This window comes from Phyllopteryx taeniolatus, chromosome 7, assembly GCF_024500385.1.
Source record: "Phyllopteryx taeniolatus isolate TA_2022b chromosome 7, UOR_Ptae_1.2, whole genome shotgun sequence".
NCBI classification, from domain to species: Eukaryota; Metazoa; Chordata; class Actinopteri; order Syngnathiformes; family Syngnathidae; genus Phyllopteryx; species Phyllopteryx taeniolatus.
In genome coordinates, this window is record NC_084508.1 from 27,772,965 (window position 1) to 27,790,790 (window position 17,826).

Below are 17,826 nucleotides of genomic sequence, written 5' to 3' on the forward strand. Positions count from 1 at the left end.
CCTATTCGTGTGTCACTCAACTCAGCCCGAAATTCGACGCGAGGTAATAAGCACGTGATCTCCTTTTTTCATTCCTATATGAACAAATAGTACATAGTACACCCAGGCTTAAGTTTCAGCTAAATAAACCACAAGCCTTTTTCATCTGTCTGTCAGTCAGTCAGGGTTATAATAGTTTTGGATTTTCCATTATAGTTAAGTTTTTATTTCGTTTTGACTTTATTTTTTAATTCAGCAAGTTTTAATTAGTTTTAGAGCACGTTTGTTAGTTTTTATTTTTTTATTCATTTTAGATTGTTTTAGTTTCATTATTAGTTTGTTTTGTCTCCCCCCCCCCCCATACAGGGTATTTGGCAAGTGTGAGATATAGAAAAAAACAAGAAATACCATTTTAAAAAATTTATTTGCCACAGATGAACAACCATCCACAAATCAAATACAGGTACTGTATAACAATCCACACAATTTGAAGTGCAGTGCCTATTAGTCCTTAAGTTAGAGTAGATGCATCACATTTACAACCATTGATGAGATGATGTAGTATGGCTTTTTTGTTTTTATTAAGGTTTTTATTTTTTTAACTTAAAAAGCCTTCTGTTCATTATTGTTTAAAAAAAAAAAAAAAAAGTACTTATTGGCATGATTTCCTTCCCTTGCTCCTAAATTTCAAACTTCTACAGTGGACTTTCAGATTTGTGGCTGTTAGTCCCCTTAAAATGTATTACACACATCACCCGCTTGCATCTGTGACAGTCATAGTCAAAATATTAAGACAGACAGACATAGAGGAAAAATGTGTGTTGGAAATTCCTCTTGTAGAATATTTTTTTAATACAAAGAGCTATTTACAGGATATAAACAAAAAGAACAGAAGCAGAAAGAAAGAAGAACCAGAAGAGAGCAAGGTGGATATGGCCAGCTGTCCTCTTGCTCCTCACACTCTCTCTGACCCCGCAACTCGAAACAGGACAGATTATAAGGCAGGTTCTGGCATTTGAACAGGGGTGTGTATACTTTTTATATCCACTGCAGCCTTGTTCCGGTTTTTGTAATCTGCCTGGTGAGCCTAGAGTATTGTGCTGTTTAATAAGTACAAACACTATAGTATCAGACCGTTTCTTGGAGCTGAACTTTCCTTAATTTTTTTATTTTACAAAGATTTTATTCAGGCTTCACACGATCAGGATTTTTAGGGCCGATCAGCGAGTTTCAAAAAACGATAACCGATCACCGATCCGATCATAAAATGGAGCAATGTGTCTATTTAAATGACGTGTTCATTTACTGTATATACTTGTGTACTGTATACTGAGTATCTTCAAAAGTATTCTGTACTCAGGTCATGTATTCTAATCAGTCAGGCCAAACCAACATTACAACATGACAGAAATAATGGGTGCCAACTGTAATTAAATTACTTTATTGTAATCAAATTACTTCACACACATCACACCGGCATGTTTACATACATCCGTTAGTGCTAGCACTAGCTTGCTAGGCTACATAGCGTTATGTTGGCTGCTTGTGAGCCATATTGTATTAAAAGTCAGTAAACATACATCAAGAAATCCTTAACTGAAAGTCCTCTCCCGAGCAACAGTGACCACCACTGCACGTTTATCCCCTTTTCATTCTTAGAATACAGACGTGATCAATTGTTGTTGTCAATGGGCGTGATCTCCTTCTCCACCTCAGAAGCACAAAAGCCACGACATCCTTTCTTCTCGCTCTCACCTCTTGCTCAGCCCCTGCACTCTCCTCTCGGCTCTGGCCAACTCCCCACCCCTTTTCCTTTATTTGTGACCATGCGGCATGCGAAGTCCGGACCACGACGAAGTCTCCGTCCGATGAGAAGCTGGTGATGCTGCTTCTGTTTTTTTTCCCCCCAGCTGGGACTTCTTTGCGGTGGCCCAGGAGAGACACTCCTGGCATTCCAACAAGTTACGCTCACAGTCTAGCACAAGAGCATGGCTGCCAACAAGTCCAAACGGCAGGAAAAGTTACCAGCACACCTGTGTGAACAACAACTTTCTTATTGTCATCCTCTTTTGTTTTTCCTTTTAGTGCAACTTCTTCCTCAACTAAATATGCCTCCTTTCCTCCTGAGACAACTGTGAAAAGACCATCCCCGGACCATGTGATGTACGATCGTGAGTAAAACATTGCAGTGATTACTAGAAAGTACAAATTGGTCCATAGTAACTTGTGGTTATGTTAGCGATCTCACGAGTCCCAACTTTTTTCTCTCTCAACACGCTTCAATTCATGAGTTCAGCCATTCATGCTATATCCTGTCATGTTATGTATGCTTGCTTTTGATTTCTGTAGTAAAGTCCCTCTGCATTAGTTCCTAAATTCCAGTGTAGTTGTAACATTTGCGCCTTTTCACTCGAAACAGACTCCGGGGACCAAGGTGAACGCAAGCGTTATCCTACGAGCCATTAACAAATTAATTAGGTTTTTATTTCACACAAAGATACGCTACAACAGTGAATAGAAAAAGCTATAAAGTTTAGATTTTTTTCAGTGCTTCATCTTTCCACAGTCAATGGGTTCAAGTCCAAGTTAATATACGAGTCACTGCGGTTCAAGTTCAAGTCGAGTTGCAAGTCTTAACATATTGTTGAGTCAAAAGTCATCAGATTTATGACTCGTCTCCAAGTCGTGTGACTCCATACACCTCTGCTGTTACTTATAAAATATTGTACGGGTTAGCACCCTCTGATCTCGCTGTCTTAGTTGTCCCGTATGTTCCATCCCGAAACCTAGGCTTGCAAAACACTGGTCTTTTGGTCATTCCGAGAGCCAGAAAGAAGTCCGCAGGCTCTCGAGTATTTTCTATTCAGGCTCCAGTACTCTGGAATGCTCTACCCTAAGATATTAGAGCTGCCACCTCAGTAGAAATGTTTAAATATCAACTTAAGACTTATTTCTACTCTTTGGCATTTAGTTAAAGTACATGTAGGCCTGTTTTACTGCCACTTATCCTTTTTCCTCCCCCTTATCTCCTGGTCGGAGAGAGGACGAAGTGATGTTGACCGAATCCGAGGCTGTTGCTGTTTAGATTCTCCACCGACCAACTGGGACAAGATCTGAGGTGGACCACTTCCCCCAGAGTCGTTAGCACGGAGGATTCTGCTCTGACTGACCAGGCCAGGTCCTGAGCACATTACTGGTAACCCTTTATTGCTCAGTGACTCTGTTTTTATGTCTCATAAGTATTCTCTGTCAATTGACTGTCTGTTGTCATACTAGACAACTCCAACTACCGTAGAAAAATTATTTGCGTGTTTTTGATATACTTGGCAAATAAAGATGATTCTGATTCAGATTAATAAGCATTGTACAGCATCTTCCCATCATAATGAACATTGTACAGTACCAGAATCTGATAAATGTTGCCCACTCGACATCCACTGCAGCCTGGTTATACTGGAAGGTGGATCCCCGCATCTGCAGTCCCTTCTCAAGGTTTCCTTTTTCCCCAAATGGAGTTTTGAGTTTTTCCTTGTCTGATTGGTACAGAAAATGGATGGATGGATGGATGATTGGGGGATTTAGATTAGGGGATGTTGTCAATCATTGCCAACTGTGGGCCTGTGAAGCCCTTTGAAACTGTTTTGTGATTAACGGCTATACAAATAAACTGGACTTGCACTTATTGCAAAAATTTTGTGGACTCCTATACAGTACCTGTATTTAATTTGTGGATGGTTGTTGGTCTGCTAGTAAGTAAATTTTTTTTATTTTTTATTTATTTATTTTATTTATTTTTTTTAAATTGTATTTTTTTTTCTTTGTATCGACAAATACACTGTATATAAAAAACAACTAATACTTCAAATAAAAACTAAACTAAAATGAAGCATTTTTGAAAAAAATAAATACTAATGAAGCTGCTCTAAGAACCAATTAAAACTAACTGAATTTGAAAAACAAGTCAAAATGAAATAAAAACAAGCTATAATGGGAAATCCAAAACTACTATAACCCTGTTTTGAACATTAAATATCTTTGTTTTTGTAGTGTATTCAATTGAATATGGGTTGATGGGCATAATTTTATTTCCACTTAAAAGTTATATGCCACTGTGTGTTGGTCAACTCAGTTATAATACAAATAAAATACATTTACTCTTTTGGTTTTAATGTACATGTATGCAAGGACAACAAACATTTTTTAGCAATAATTTCACAAAGCTTTGTGACTAAGGGATGCAAACAATAGCAAGCAACCTACTTCTCTGGTTTGCCGAATATTTTGATTTCCATTGTATCACCACTGATACCAGTAAAGGTCACACCAATTCTAAGGATAAAAAACAACAACAGTAACAAAAGTAACCATTAGAATTTTGAGTGTGTACTGCGATTGACTGGCAACCAGTCCAGGGTGTACCCCTCCTCTTGCCAAAGTCAGCTGGGATAGGTTCTAGTTCGCCCACACCCTAAGGAGGACAAGCACTATAGAAAATGGATAAGAATTTGGAGAGAACTTAAAAGTGAAGCAAATACACAACCACATCTCAATAATAACATGATGGATTGCTAATTGTTAACCTTTCTTTACTGCAAGAACAGCTTTCAAATCTTAACAGCTCTAATTACATACAAAAGAATTGAACCAACAATATTTTTTTTTTTACATTGTCAGGGTTTAGAGGTAATTTACTCTGCCTAATCATATGTATTTAGTTGTGCATTTCCAGCAGACTGTGAGAGCAAGAAGTAAAATAGTAACAAAATGACAGATGCAATTTAAACAGTAGCAGTGATCAAGTCGCTTTTTAGTTAATCAAAGGACACAACTATTCATTCCTCGATCTAAACCACGCAGTCTGACAAACAAATAAAACAACTATTTTTTGCATTCTAATTAATGCAAAACAAACTTATAACTGGAGAGAACAAAATTAGAAAGTACCAACCATCTTAACAGTGGAATTAGTAAAAGTGATTGTTTCTAATTTACAACACAACAGGTGCTTTCCAATCATTTCCCCCCAAAAATGCCTGCGTGAAAAACTGGCCGGCTTTCAAAACTTAACCAGTCTCTTGGTAGGAATTAAACAAAACTCAACATTTGCTCTGCAAAATTGCATCCCTCCTAATTACAGAGCCTCCAAGCCTTTCTATATCATCGTCTATTCAGATTTATCTTCATTTCAAAGGCAGTCATTTAATCTGCTTTGGGTCTTGCCTGTAGCTTTGCTCTAGAAAAAGCAGCCCAGTCATCAATTGTCCATACTATGCTAGTGGTGTCAAAGCATGTCTCACTGGTGCCTTTCTATCTTTTTTAGAAAATGTATTCATCCTTCCATCAACTCAAGCTGCACAAAATATTTCAGATTGCATTAAGATTTAATGTGAAGCTCCAGCTGTAAGCTTAAACCCGAGTTCAATATAAAACAATTTTACTGTCGGACAAGGAGTAGTAGTTCTTGTTTTTCTTTCCAAAAATTCGACTTAAAATGTTACCTCTTTGCTGCCTCTACTAAAGATTTCTCATCTGGCGAAGAAGCATAATATTCCATTTCATTGGACAAAAACCCGTTAACATGGGAGAATGGGTCTCCTGCTGCAGAGAGGCAGTCTGGCTGGTCATAGTTGATCTGGACTGTGTGGCACAGTGACACCGCTTTGAGAAATAACAATTCCTCTCTAACCTGAAGAGAAAAAAATTGGAAATTCAATAAATATATATATATATATATATATATATATATATATATATATTTGGTTTTTTATAGAGTTGCTATTACCAAATTAGGTGCAGAGCCATCGGGTGAATCATTAGTTTGACCCTCGGGTACCAGTTTGCCATTCACTTCCCAATACTTGTTTCCATTGATCGAACACTCACGGAATTGCATTTCATTTTCTGTTAGCGTGCCTGTCTTATCGGTAAACACATACTCCACCTGTCAAACAGAAAATTGCAGGTTCTCATACATTGTGTTGCAGTAAAGAAACAGAACAGTCAGGATTCTACAGATAAGTCAACAACACTACCAAATTAAAAATACTGTTGTCTGTTTGCAAAAAACATATGCCTTTATTTACATTGAGATACATTTAGTGATGTTCAGTGCTTTACAGTTAATTATATTTCCAAAACACATTTTGCCTTTATTTACATTTAGTTACATTTTGTGATGTTCAGTGCTGTATAGTTTATTCTATTTTCCCTTCACGTAACTCAAAAGTGAGCATCTCTCATACCTGCCCGAGCTCTTCATTGAGGTCTGAGGTGTTGACCTGAGCTTTCTGGTCACTCTCCTCATGGTAAAGGTCTAAATCCCAGCCTATGAAAAAGGACCCAAGGAACTTCTGCATCTCCACAGTAACATATAGTGAGATGGGAATGATGAAATTGTAGAGAACCAGGAATGCCAAGAAGTCTGAGATGAATTTCAAGATCTGTAGGAGGTAAATGAGTAAAACTTATGTTCCATTGAGGGGAAAGAAGTCAGTAAGTGGTTAACAGCATTGTAGCGGACATGCTCCCCGCAACCTGAGGTGTCACAGTGACTCCTCCACAACTTGATAAACTGCTTTCTTCCAAGCGGCCCTGCTGTGAGACTACCAAAAGAAGATGCCTACTGGACCCTAAAGGAATTAGCAGGTGCCCTCGAAATCTTGGTTTACAGTCATCAAAGAGTCCTTTACCAGCCTCTACGTGGGCCACCGCTAGGCGATCAGAGGAGCTGCTACTAAAAGTACCAGGTACGCCTCCAGTCAAGGGTGATCGTTCTGAAATTGCTAGCACGTACCTGATAAGACAGAAAGAGCAACGGTCGCAACCTCCAACCAAGAACACGTGAAGAACAACTTCTTTCCCTTTTTCTGCCCGTTTTGTTATTTATTTATTTTTTTATCTTTTTCGTCAACCAAACCCATCTCCTCGCGTCTCAAGACGACTGAGACAGACCACTCCACTGACCAGCTGATCTACGTTCATGAGTAGACACTGCAATTGTCACCAGGATGTGCACTATTAGTGCCTTATTAATTTGGGGAAAATTACTAGTTTCACACAAAATCCCAACTTTGCTCTCTCTCGCTCTGACTCAACACATTAAACACTCACTTTCACATTTTTAGTCCAACAGCACACAGTCCTATTTCCCTTTTTACATGCCTATTTTTCTCTTCTTTCACCAGTATTAGTGTTTTTCATCCTTTGTGTTTCCTCCCTATAGATCCCTCATATATTTCATTAAAATATTCTATAAATTTCCACTCTTGGTTGTGTTTTGTGTGTTTTGAGTTTAAGTAAGTCTCTGTCATCTAGAAGTCATATTCCATAAAATGTAGCAACCTTCAGATTATGAGACTGATAAAAGGTTTGTCATCGCTTTCTCCTAAATTTTATACACACATAAAAAGTGACGTGGTGCCCCTTTACGAGACAAATTAGTTTAATTTTAACATTAAAGCGTAAATCGGAATAACCCGGAAGTGAACGCAGGCATTTACCATCCTTTGTATCTTTTTCCAAATTAATGACATTTTTATCCAAACCAATACACGCTACAGCATAATAACCAAAATGTATGGCTGTAAGCATATTATAATATTCAATGATGGCACAAGTCTGACCTAACCTAACCACTGGTTGGGCCACTCTCAGCAGCAACAACTTAAATCGAGCATTTTGCCGTGCAGTTTATGTGTGATCGTCAACCCTCTGAATAACTGCAATGAGTAATGGCACCCTGTAGAGGGCAACAATGCCTTGAGGTGAACGTCAATCCCTCAGAGGAAGAAGGAGGAAGAGGTGGGTGCAAGAGACAATGAGAAAAGGAAAACAATGGAAAACAAATTCCTGCGACTGACAAGAATTATGCCTTAGATCATGCGGGGGAATAAAGAATTACGCTCCGGGACGATCTCTTTGTTGCACTGCTATTGCCCAAAATGCCGGGCCATATGGCGACATCCTCGGCCGCTTGCCAGTTGATCGTATGCTGACCAGGATTTGAGTAAATGAGATCCGGAATAGTCAGATGAGTGAACTCCCTCTGGATCGCATGGAAGCAGCCGAGCTTCATCCTGAGATCCTCCGGATGATATGGAGACGAAAATAACTCGTTTGCAGCTCGCATTAGCTAAATTTAGCAAGCAAACACGCTCCTTCAGTCCTTGTTACATAAAAACATAATTTAGTCTGTTGCCAGTACTGACTTGAATTTTCCATTTCATCCATCTTGCAGGAATTCAACACCGCGAGTCTTTTACAATCGCGACGAAGAAAAGTAATGCGTTTTTTTTTTTTTTACCCTTGCAAAACACGACATCAATAAAACTTATTTTCTAGTAATGGTATGTATTTTTTAAAACTTACAGGCTACCCCCATTCCAGTACGCGGTGCAGACAAAAAAGGTAAATGAAAGCTTTTTTTTCCTCCATGTCCTATGACAGCAATTTCCATCCATCCATTTTCTACCACTTTTCCGAGGTCGGGTCCGGGGGCAGTAGCTTTAGCAGGGACGCCCAGACTTCCCTCTCCTCAGCCACTTCATCCAGCTCTTCCGGGGGGATCCTGAGGCGTTCCCAGGCCAACCGAAGGACGTAGTCTCTCCGGCGTGTCCTGGGTCGTCCCCGGGGTCTCATCCCGGTGGGACGTGTCCGGAACACCTCACCAGGGAGGCGTTCGGGAGGCATCCGAATCAGATGCCCCAGCCACCTCATCTGGCTCCTCTCAATGTGGAGGAACAGCGGCTCTACTCTGAGATCCTCCTGGATGACCGAGCTTCTCTCTCTAAAGGGAGAGCCCGGACACCCTGCGCTTGTATCCGGGATCTTGTTCTTTCAGTCACGCCCCACCCCGAGGGACACGGTCGAACGCCTTCTCCAAGTCCACCAAACACATGTAGACTGGTTGAGCGAACTCCCATGCAACCTCAAGAACCCTGCCGAGGGTGTAGAGCTGGTCCACTGTTCCACGGCCAGGAAAAAAACCACACTGCTCCTCCAGAATCTGAGATTCAACTTCCTGAAGGACCCTCCTCTGCAGCACCCCTGAATTGACCTTATCAGGGAGGCTGAAGAGTGTGATCCCCCTGTAGTCTCACTGGTGCTAACCCCTTCTTAAAAAGGGGGACCACCACCCCAGTCTGCCACTCCAGAGGCACTGTCCCCGATTTCCACGCGATGTTGCAGAGGTGTCAACCAGGACATCCCCACAACATCCAGAGCCTTTAGGAACTCCGGGCGAATCTCATCCACCTCCGGGGCCTTGCGACAGAGGAGCTTTTAAACCACCCCGGTGACCTCAGCCCCAGAGATAGAAGAGCCCAACTCAGAGAACCCAGACTCTGCTTCCTCATGGGAAGGCGTGTCGGTGGAATTGAGGAGGTCTTCGAAGTATTCTCCCCACCGACTCACAACGTGCCACGTCGAGGTCAGCAGCACCCCATCCCCACTATACACAGTGTTGATGGTGCACTGCTTCCCCCTCCTGAGACGCCGGATGGTGGACCAGAATTTCATCGAAGCCGTCCGGAAGTCTTTCTCCATGGGCTTACCGAACTCGTCCCATGGTTTCTGCTTCAGCGACCACCAAAGCTGCAGCCGGTACCCATCAGCTGCCTCAGGAGTCCCACAAGCCAAAACGGCCCGATAGGACTCCTTCAGCTGGACGGCATCCCTCACCATGGCCACCAACGGGTTCAAAGATTGCCGCCACGACACGCACCGACCACCTTACGGCCATAGCTCCGGTCGGCTGCGTCAGCAATGGAGGCACGGAACATGGTCCCCTCGGACTCGATTTCCCCCACCTCCACCGAAAAGAGCAATTTCAACAGTGTATTTTTTTAGTAATAGTTATGTTTCTCAACGGCACAGGTTGTGCTTCAAGCAGAAGTAGGGACTGGTTCCAAGGATTGTGACAACCACACAAGATCCCGTTCATCACCAAAGAATAAAATCCAGATGTGGATAAAACGTTGCTAGATTTTACGCGCAAGATAATAAAAACCTGGACTGAGCCCCATTTGTTCATGCATTTTTGTCTAATACAAATTCTGTACAGTTTTACTTGGAAATAAATTATTTTTTCTGTCAAAAGCACTTTCTCAGTGTTGTTTGAGGTTCAGATGTTTGAGAGTTTCACTAAAGAAAAAAAAATATTGGTGGCATAGTCATTGTTCTGCTTGGTGTGTCTGCTTTCACAAAAAGGCTGTTCTATCAGTTCTTTTTCCTCCAGAAACAGATTTGGTTGAAAGTAGTCTATATTTGACTGCTGATTACTAAAGAACGGTATAAGCTGGAGACAAACTTTTTTTGTGATGAAAGAAGAGAGTCTGATCTTTCTTTTGGTGGATTCGGTGTTTACGTAGTCACAGTACACATTCTGTGGGACTTGAGAAATTAGTGAAATTGCTCGAAAATCTCTGGCAGTCTAGGGGTTCCCTGCTCAGGAAACGTCTGGCAGTGAATGAGTTAACAATTGCATTATAACTGGAGAATGATGTTTACAATCGAAGTGATGTGATTGGCTGGCAACCAGTTCGGGGTGTACCCCACTACTTGCCCGCAGTTAGCTGGGATAGGCTCCAGCATAGAAGCAGTTTAGAAAATGGATGGATGGATCATTCATTATTTTAAAAAGGGGGCATTTTTTTTAATACAGCTTTGAATATTTTTTTTCTTAATGAATAAAAAAAACAACTTAAAAATTGCATTTTATATTTACTTGTTACCGTTGTCTGATATTTACCTTTGTTTGATGATCTGAAACATTAAAGTGGCAAACATAGGAATTTGAGAAGGGGGCTAATACTTTTTCACAGCACTGCAGCAACAAAGAAAATACTTGAAATGAATTTGATGATTAAGTGTTGTAGCAGACATGGTCCCGCAACCTGAGATGCCACAGTAACTCCCCCACAACTTGATAAACTGCATTCTTCTAAGCCGCCCTGCTGTGCAAGACGGCCACCAAGGAGGCCTGGCGTATGTCAAATGGACCCTAAAGTAATTAGCAGGTCCCCTCGAAATCTTAGTTTACAGTCATCAAAGAGTCCTTTTCTTCCTTTGAACTGACAGAGCAACCAAAAAGGTGGGGAGATCCTCTCCCCAATAGGAACAATTGCTGGGACACGGGCGACACCCACTGGCGTTTGAGAGTTACTGACTGCAATGTGGACTTCCATTCAGCGTTTTCTTTAACTGAAGATAAAATGTCTGTTTTGATATTTCACGAACTCTGCAGAAATATTCCAAATGTATGCCTCTATGTCTGTGTCAGTGTGTCAACTTTACAGGTGCAGCTGCGAGATTTTGACAACTGTTTGTTTTGATTTGAAGCCAAACAGCATGAAGTGTTGCATTGAATCATAAGCAGTTGATTAGCCAAGACTAAAGTTTAAACAATCATTCTAGATGCTTGATCTATGAGTAAGAGTACAAAGTTGGGAGTGTTTTAGATTAATATATGATTTTAAACCCATTTTATGGATCAAAATTGTAGACTAAATTCAAGCTGATGGGTGTGGTCTTCCTCCAGTCTCTACATCCCTTAGAAACTCCCCCTGTGTATTTAACCTCTGGCTCCTGCCTCTTTCTTGTTTGTTTTTTTTCTCATGTCCTGCTTCTCTGCTGTCCTGGCTGGATAATCTCGCCAGCCACGGGGTGGCTTCGGCCAACCCCCTTCCTTTTCCATTGTCCTCCGGCGCCACCACGTGCGAGAGTGCCCGGCTCAACCAAGCCGGCGGTGCTTTCGATTGAGGAAGCTGGCCATGCGTCTTCGATCGCTTTTCCTAGCCGCGATCGGTCGGCAGAGCCTCAGCAAGCAACTACCGGCATCCCGTACCGGTCACGCACGCAGCAAGAGCAAGAGCTGGGCCCGCCACAAGGTCAATCGGCAGGAAAGTTACGAGCGCACCCCAACGGGACAACTTCTTTTCTTTTTTTCGCCTGTTTTTGTGCATCCTTTTTCTTCAACCCTACCCGTCTCCGTGCTTCCCGAGACGACTGAGACAGACCACCCGAAAGACCCAGAGTCCGTCGGACACCGCAATTATTGCCAGAATGTGCAAAATGAGTGCCTTATAATTTTGTGGAAAATACTAGCGTCATACAAAGTTCCAACTTTGTACTTGCTCAACACGCCGCAACCTATTCCCTATCATTTTTAGTCCAGCAACACTCGGTCCCAGCTTACCCTTTTCGTTTACCCTTAGTGTTATTTTCTTTCTGTAGTTAGACCTCTCTGTGTGTTTCCCTATAGATCCCTCATAGATTTCATTAAATATTCTATAAAATTCCACTCTTTGCTGTGTTTTGTGTGTGTTTTGAGGTTAATAATGAAGCCTCTGTAAATACAGGATTGGTATATCATGAAACATAGCAACCTTTAGATTATGAGACTGATAAAAGGTTTCTCGTCACGTTTCCTACATTTTACACCTATAAAAAAAGAGAGGAGGTGCTCTTTACAAGACAAAATAGCGTGATTATAACACGCGTCAAATCCCACTAAACCGGAAGCAACGCAGGAGTCGGCTGCTTCAACGAATGTATTTCTTAAATAAATTATTTTTTATCCAAATGCCAATATATGGTACAGTGGAATAAATTAGCCTGCTACAAATCAAACACATGCAGTATATCACATGCTAATTTTTCAGAGCTCATCGAAGCCAATCAAAAGCATTGGGTTATCTGTATTAGTAGCTGGTGAATTTTGGCTGCAAGAAAGGAGAGCTGAAGCCATAGACTAAGAAAGCAACACTTACTGCAGCTGCTGTTATGTTTTCACTCTTTTTGTCCCCAAGGAGAAGCTGGTGTTAGTTATTATTATAGCCTCACAGCATAAATTGTCTCATCAGAAATCTATAGATGTGTATAGGTGATGGCATACAGGATACATATTGAACAGGTAATAATTTCAGAAAATATGATTTTAAGTGAAAACGACAGTAGAAAAAGGTTATTGTTGCTTATAAAAAGAGAGGACGGGGAAATCACTTTCAAGCCATCCCATCTTATATAGGATTTGTAGCTGGTCGTAGAGGTGCAACAATTAATCGATTAATCAACAACTATTTTGATAACCAATAAATCGTTCAGAGACCTTATCTTAGAATTGTCCAAATCCTCAGAATTTCAGCCTCTCAACATTAAATATTCAGATTTCTGTAGTCCTCCATGAAAGCAGACAGATTATCTTTGTGTTGAATCAAAATAAGACATTTGCAAACATCTGCTTTTACTTTGGAAAACAATGATGAACATTTTTGCCAATTTTCTGACGTTTGTTACGGATCATACCAGTAACTGTATCATGTTCAATTTATGTTTGTGCATTATTTGCACAGTCAATTTGAAAGTCCTATTTTTGAATAAAGGGATGGAAATTACATTTTTTATTAGATTCATTGATTAACTAATAAAATAACCAACAGATTAATCAATTCCCAAAATAATCGTTAGGTGCAGCCCTAGCTTGTCGCCTGCACTACTAAAAACGAGATATAGACAACTTACCGGGCTGCTGTTTTTCTCTTGATCAGTCTTTAGGTTGTAGAAAGGCTCGTCCCATTTGTCCTCAGCCTGCCATGCATACTTTAGAACGGTACTGAGGACAGCCTCGGACAGCAGGATGCCCAGGTAGATGATTAGGAAGGTATTCATAGATCTGTTAAGGGAAATGTATTTAAAAATAAGTATATGTAACTTAAAGAAAACAATATTCACTTATGCCAGTTTGAGAATGAAAATGCTCACTTTTCTACTGCAGAGCGTTTTTGAGACTTGCATTTATAGTTGAGGGCCATTTTTGACTCCATCCCTGTATAAACTGCTACACCTAACGACATACACACAAGTAGTTGAATGTATTGCATGAGGAGAATGTGAGATTATTGTTAATTTTAGCATTTAGGTAATGAGGACATATACAAAGTATTTTTTTAAATACAATATATTTCAACACGATAAACGACAAAAACGTATGACTGAATGAATAGGTTCTGGGTCTACATGTTAAAGATCAAAATCAGTGAATCATAATCAGTAATTCACCATTGGTTTTCTGCTATTAATTAATATAACATACAAATACAGTGAAGACCAGCATATTTGCAGTTTGGCCTTTACAAATTTGCATATTCACAGATTGTTTTTTTGGAGCCTATCCTCAATTATTTATTGAAAAACTTGTTTATTCGTTGTTTTTTGTTTTTTTTGATAAGGCTAAAGCAATAAAATTATTACCATGGCGCGCTCGTCGAATCCTGGTGTTAATTTTGATAGATTAAATTAATTGTTTTATTCAGTGTTTGTTCATCTGCTCAACTTCAAATGTGAAATTATGGTATGTTTACCTTTTTCTTCAGATGCAGCTACTAATAGCCAGTGTAGTCTACTTTGCCGTTACAATTTGGGAATGCATCGCTAATGCTTATTACTGTGTGTAAATGCCAAAATTTAGATTAATGACTTACTTCTGTGTGTGTAAAGTGCTAGTGAACATTTGTATGTATGATGTTGCATCAGTTTGTGCTGGCATATTATTTAAGTATGTGAGCTAATACGATTGATGAGTCACATGTGAGGGTGGTTTGTTTATGTTGAAATTTTTAATTACTGAATAGTTGTTCATGATTGTGTAAATGCTAGATGAATGGTGTTAATACTTATAATCTTCTCTGTTTTAAGTGTTTTGTCCAGCAAATAGCAGGGATTCACTGTAATTAGTTATGTTCAGAGTTCCAATGTCTGTATCAAATCTCAACTACAGTGCTTTAACGGTTTTAAATTTCCTCTCTTTCTAACTCTAGGTCAAACATTCCACCAAACAAGGCCCTTCTTTAATATCTCATTGTGACTCACCGAATATCTCTTTGGTATTTTTCAACCTGGCCCCTCGTAGCAACAAGTTTTCCGGACCTAGTGGTCTAACATAGAAACAATGTCCCACAGTGTTAATGCAAAGAAAGATGGATTTAATGTATGTATACTGTAAATCCTCATTTATCGCGGGGGTTACATTAAAAAAAAGCTTAATAAAATGCCCCCCCCCCCCGCGCGACTAATATAGTAATTAATCATTACTATATATAAGTTTCATATATGCATTCCAATGCCAAATTGTGAAACTGCACTTTAGAAGGAGTATTTCATTTGTCCACTTGAGGTCACTAAACAGAAGCACATGCCTACTAGGCATGACCTGCTTGAATGACGTAAACAACAGCCAATGCAGACATGTGAAAAGGCGATTTCCTGGGTTAACCAGTTACACTACTCACATTCAGTCCTAGCAATTAAATGAGCAAAAAGCATTATGGGTACCCAGAATTCATTGCAGTGATGTTTTAAACCAGTCGTCCTCAACCACCGGTCCGCGGACCAGTACTGGGCCGTGATGCATTTGTTACCGGGCCGCAGAGAACGAATGACCAATTTATATAATTTCTGTTGTATTGTAATTCATGTGTCAATGTGTGTTATTTTTAAAATTGACCGGATCTTCTCCGCTGCAGCAGCTGCGCATCTCAATTGACACGTCGAGACTGCACAGAACGCTTCCGTTTCCGATCCGAGCGGCCTGGCTAATGGCGGGAGATCTCAAAGAATTAAATAATTTCATAAACTTAATTCAGTTCATTACGTTTACTGAAAAGATTTGTTCTTTTGAACAAAACGTTCGCGAACGAAGCAACACTCAGGAGTCCTACTTAAAATATGGGTTTATTGCAACAGTTAACTATCACGCACCAAGTCCGCTCTGATAAAGATACAGTCGTAGGTTGCTGCTCGACACAGGCAGACCTACTTTTACGGAGTTCGAAGTCTGCTCCTGCATCGCACCCACAGTGGACGCACCACGAACGGCGAAGGAGGAAGCAGAAGCGAGGCAAGCGTGCGTGCGTGTATATATGCAAGCCACCACAGCCAGTCTGTGAGAAAAATGCCGACTCCTAACCAGTCCGCGATGCAAAGAAGGTTGGGGAACACCGTTTTAAACTACAGTACTGGAGTTGCAGAAAATCCAGTTAAACTTTGCTCCTTACTTGCATTTGTTTCTGTCGAAGTTATGAGTGTGTACATCAGCTAGCGTCGGGCTAAAGTAGGTATTTGTGAAATTCATAAAATTCTGACTGGTTTTGTTTTAAACGGATAAGGTTCTCAGTAAGGTTTCTTTATCTACTAGGCACAATAGCCCAATTGACCCGTGAGTCACTGCTGCTGAGGGATACTGTATATAAATCTATCTACGAACACACACACTTAGATAAGTACACTTACACACTGAAATAAATAACGTCTAACCTGACAATGTCCTCTCCATGGTGAGTCACTGTTATTCGACCAACAAACCTGGAAAGAATCAGGGATTTTAGCAGGAGTTGACCTGGAAGTCAAACAAAATAGTTTTTGTGTTTTGTGCGTTAAATTACCTGTACAGGTCAGCTTCTGGTTGCTGACACTCCACCACAGCCTGCAAGGTCTCAAGTTGGGACACCGACTGACATACAGCTGTCTCTGCCGTAGAGTAGTGTGTCTACAAACATATCCACAAAACTTGTTTCATGTTGAAAATATTTTTGCGAGGCAAATCATTGTATGCACTTTAAGTTAAAGGTCGCATGCCATCAAAATATTTTTTTTTCCAGTTTTATGCATAACATACAGTATGTCAAAATGAGCAATCGGTGTCGAGAATACGCTGCATCACTCACAACGTCCTCAAACAATAGCGGATACAATCATCGTTGCGCTTTGTGGGAACCCGGCACTCCTGCTGAAAAATGAGCCGGCCTGGAGAATGGTGACCGAGGAAATTGGCCTACCTGATAAGTATTACTGTCATTTCTTTTGTATTGTATAATGCACATTTTCTTCCAAAATAAATCATCAAAGGTCAATAAAGCCCATTATACATAGGTGTGTAGCAAATGAAAAAAAATATTTCCGATTGAATTAACATACTGTCTACCGGTACCTAGGGGTTGTGAAAAAAGTGTACTTTCATTTCAATATATGTAACGTCTGATGTTACAAATTTATATCCACCCATACAATTTCTGTATCGCTTATCCTCACTAGGGTCGCGGGCGTAGTGGAGCCTATCCCAGCTATCTTCGGACAAGAGGCAGGGTACACCCTGAACTGGTCACCAGTGCCAATCGCAGGGCACATATAAACAAACAACCATTCGTTTTTACATTCACACCTACGGGCAATTTTTCAAGTCTTCAGTCAACCTACCACGCATGTTTTTGGGATGTGGGGGAAAACCCACACAGGCACGGGGAGAACATGCAAACTCCACACATGAGGCCGGGATTTGAACCCCAGTCCTCAGAACTGCGAGGCAGATGTGCTAACCAGTCGCCCACCGTGCCGCCACAATTTTAAATGTAATACAATAATGTTTTGCTCACCCGAGAATCATGACATCGTCACGGGTACTCTGGATGGACTTCCGGGTGAAGGACCGGATGTGCCGTGTGGGTGTGTTATGCCAGCGCCATGCCACTCGCTAGCTGCTTTTTCCCTATATCTCTGGAAAATGCCTACAGGAAGTCCTCGATTTACGAACGAGTTCCGTTCCTACGCTGGCGACGTAACACAAATTTGCGCCCAAGTCGGATTTTACCGTTAAAGTCGTAATTTACGGCAAAATACTTCTGTTCCAGGTATTGTCCCACGTGATTGTGACAGCAAGCTCAGTGTGTGTGGGTGTGTGCGTCGATGTGTGAGTGAGACGGGACTAGGAGGAAGGAGTGCGCGGCGGTGCGAGTGTGTACAGTAGCAAGTGTAGTGACGGCGACCGGGGAAGAGTAGCGATTAGCGGAGGGCCCGTTG

At 40.9% G+C, this 17,826-nt stretch overlaps 1 protein-coding gene across 1 annotated transcript in view; it reads right to left on the reverse strand.

The window, feature by feature from the left end:
• Nucleotides 1-17,826, reverse strand: part of atp11b (ATPase phospholipid transporting 11B) — a 103,922-nt gene that overhangs the window by 54,812 nt on the left and 31,284 nt on the right. The window contains exons 8-16 of the mRNA XM_061780254.1: nucleotides 16,416-16,519; nucleotides 16,288-16,335; nucleotides 14,845-14,909; nucleotides 13,738-13,819; nucleotides 13,498-13,648; nucleotides 6,222-6,419; nucleotides 5,762-5,920; nucleotides 5,478-5,665; nucleotides 4,240-4,308 (exon numbers count right to left, since the gene is read on the reverse strand). Of these exons, the coding sequence (XP_061636238.1) occupies nucleotides 4,240-4,308; nucleotides 5,478-5,665; nucleotides 5,762-5,920; nucleotides 6,222-6,419; nucleotides 13,498-13,648; nucleotides 13,738-13,819; nucleotides 14,845-14,909; nucleotides 16,288-16,335; nucleotides 16,416-16,519 (1,064 nt within the window). The remainder of the gene's footprint in view (nucleotides 1-4,239; nucleotides 4,309-5,477; nucleotides 5,666-5,761; nucleotides 5,921-6,221; nucleotides 6,420-13,497; nucleotides 13,649-13,737; nucleotides 13,820-14,844; nucleotides 14,910-16,287; nucleotides 16,336-16,415; nucleotides 16,520-17,826) is intronic.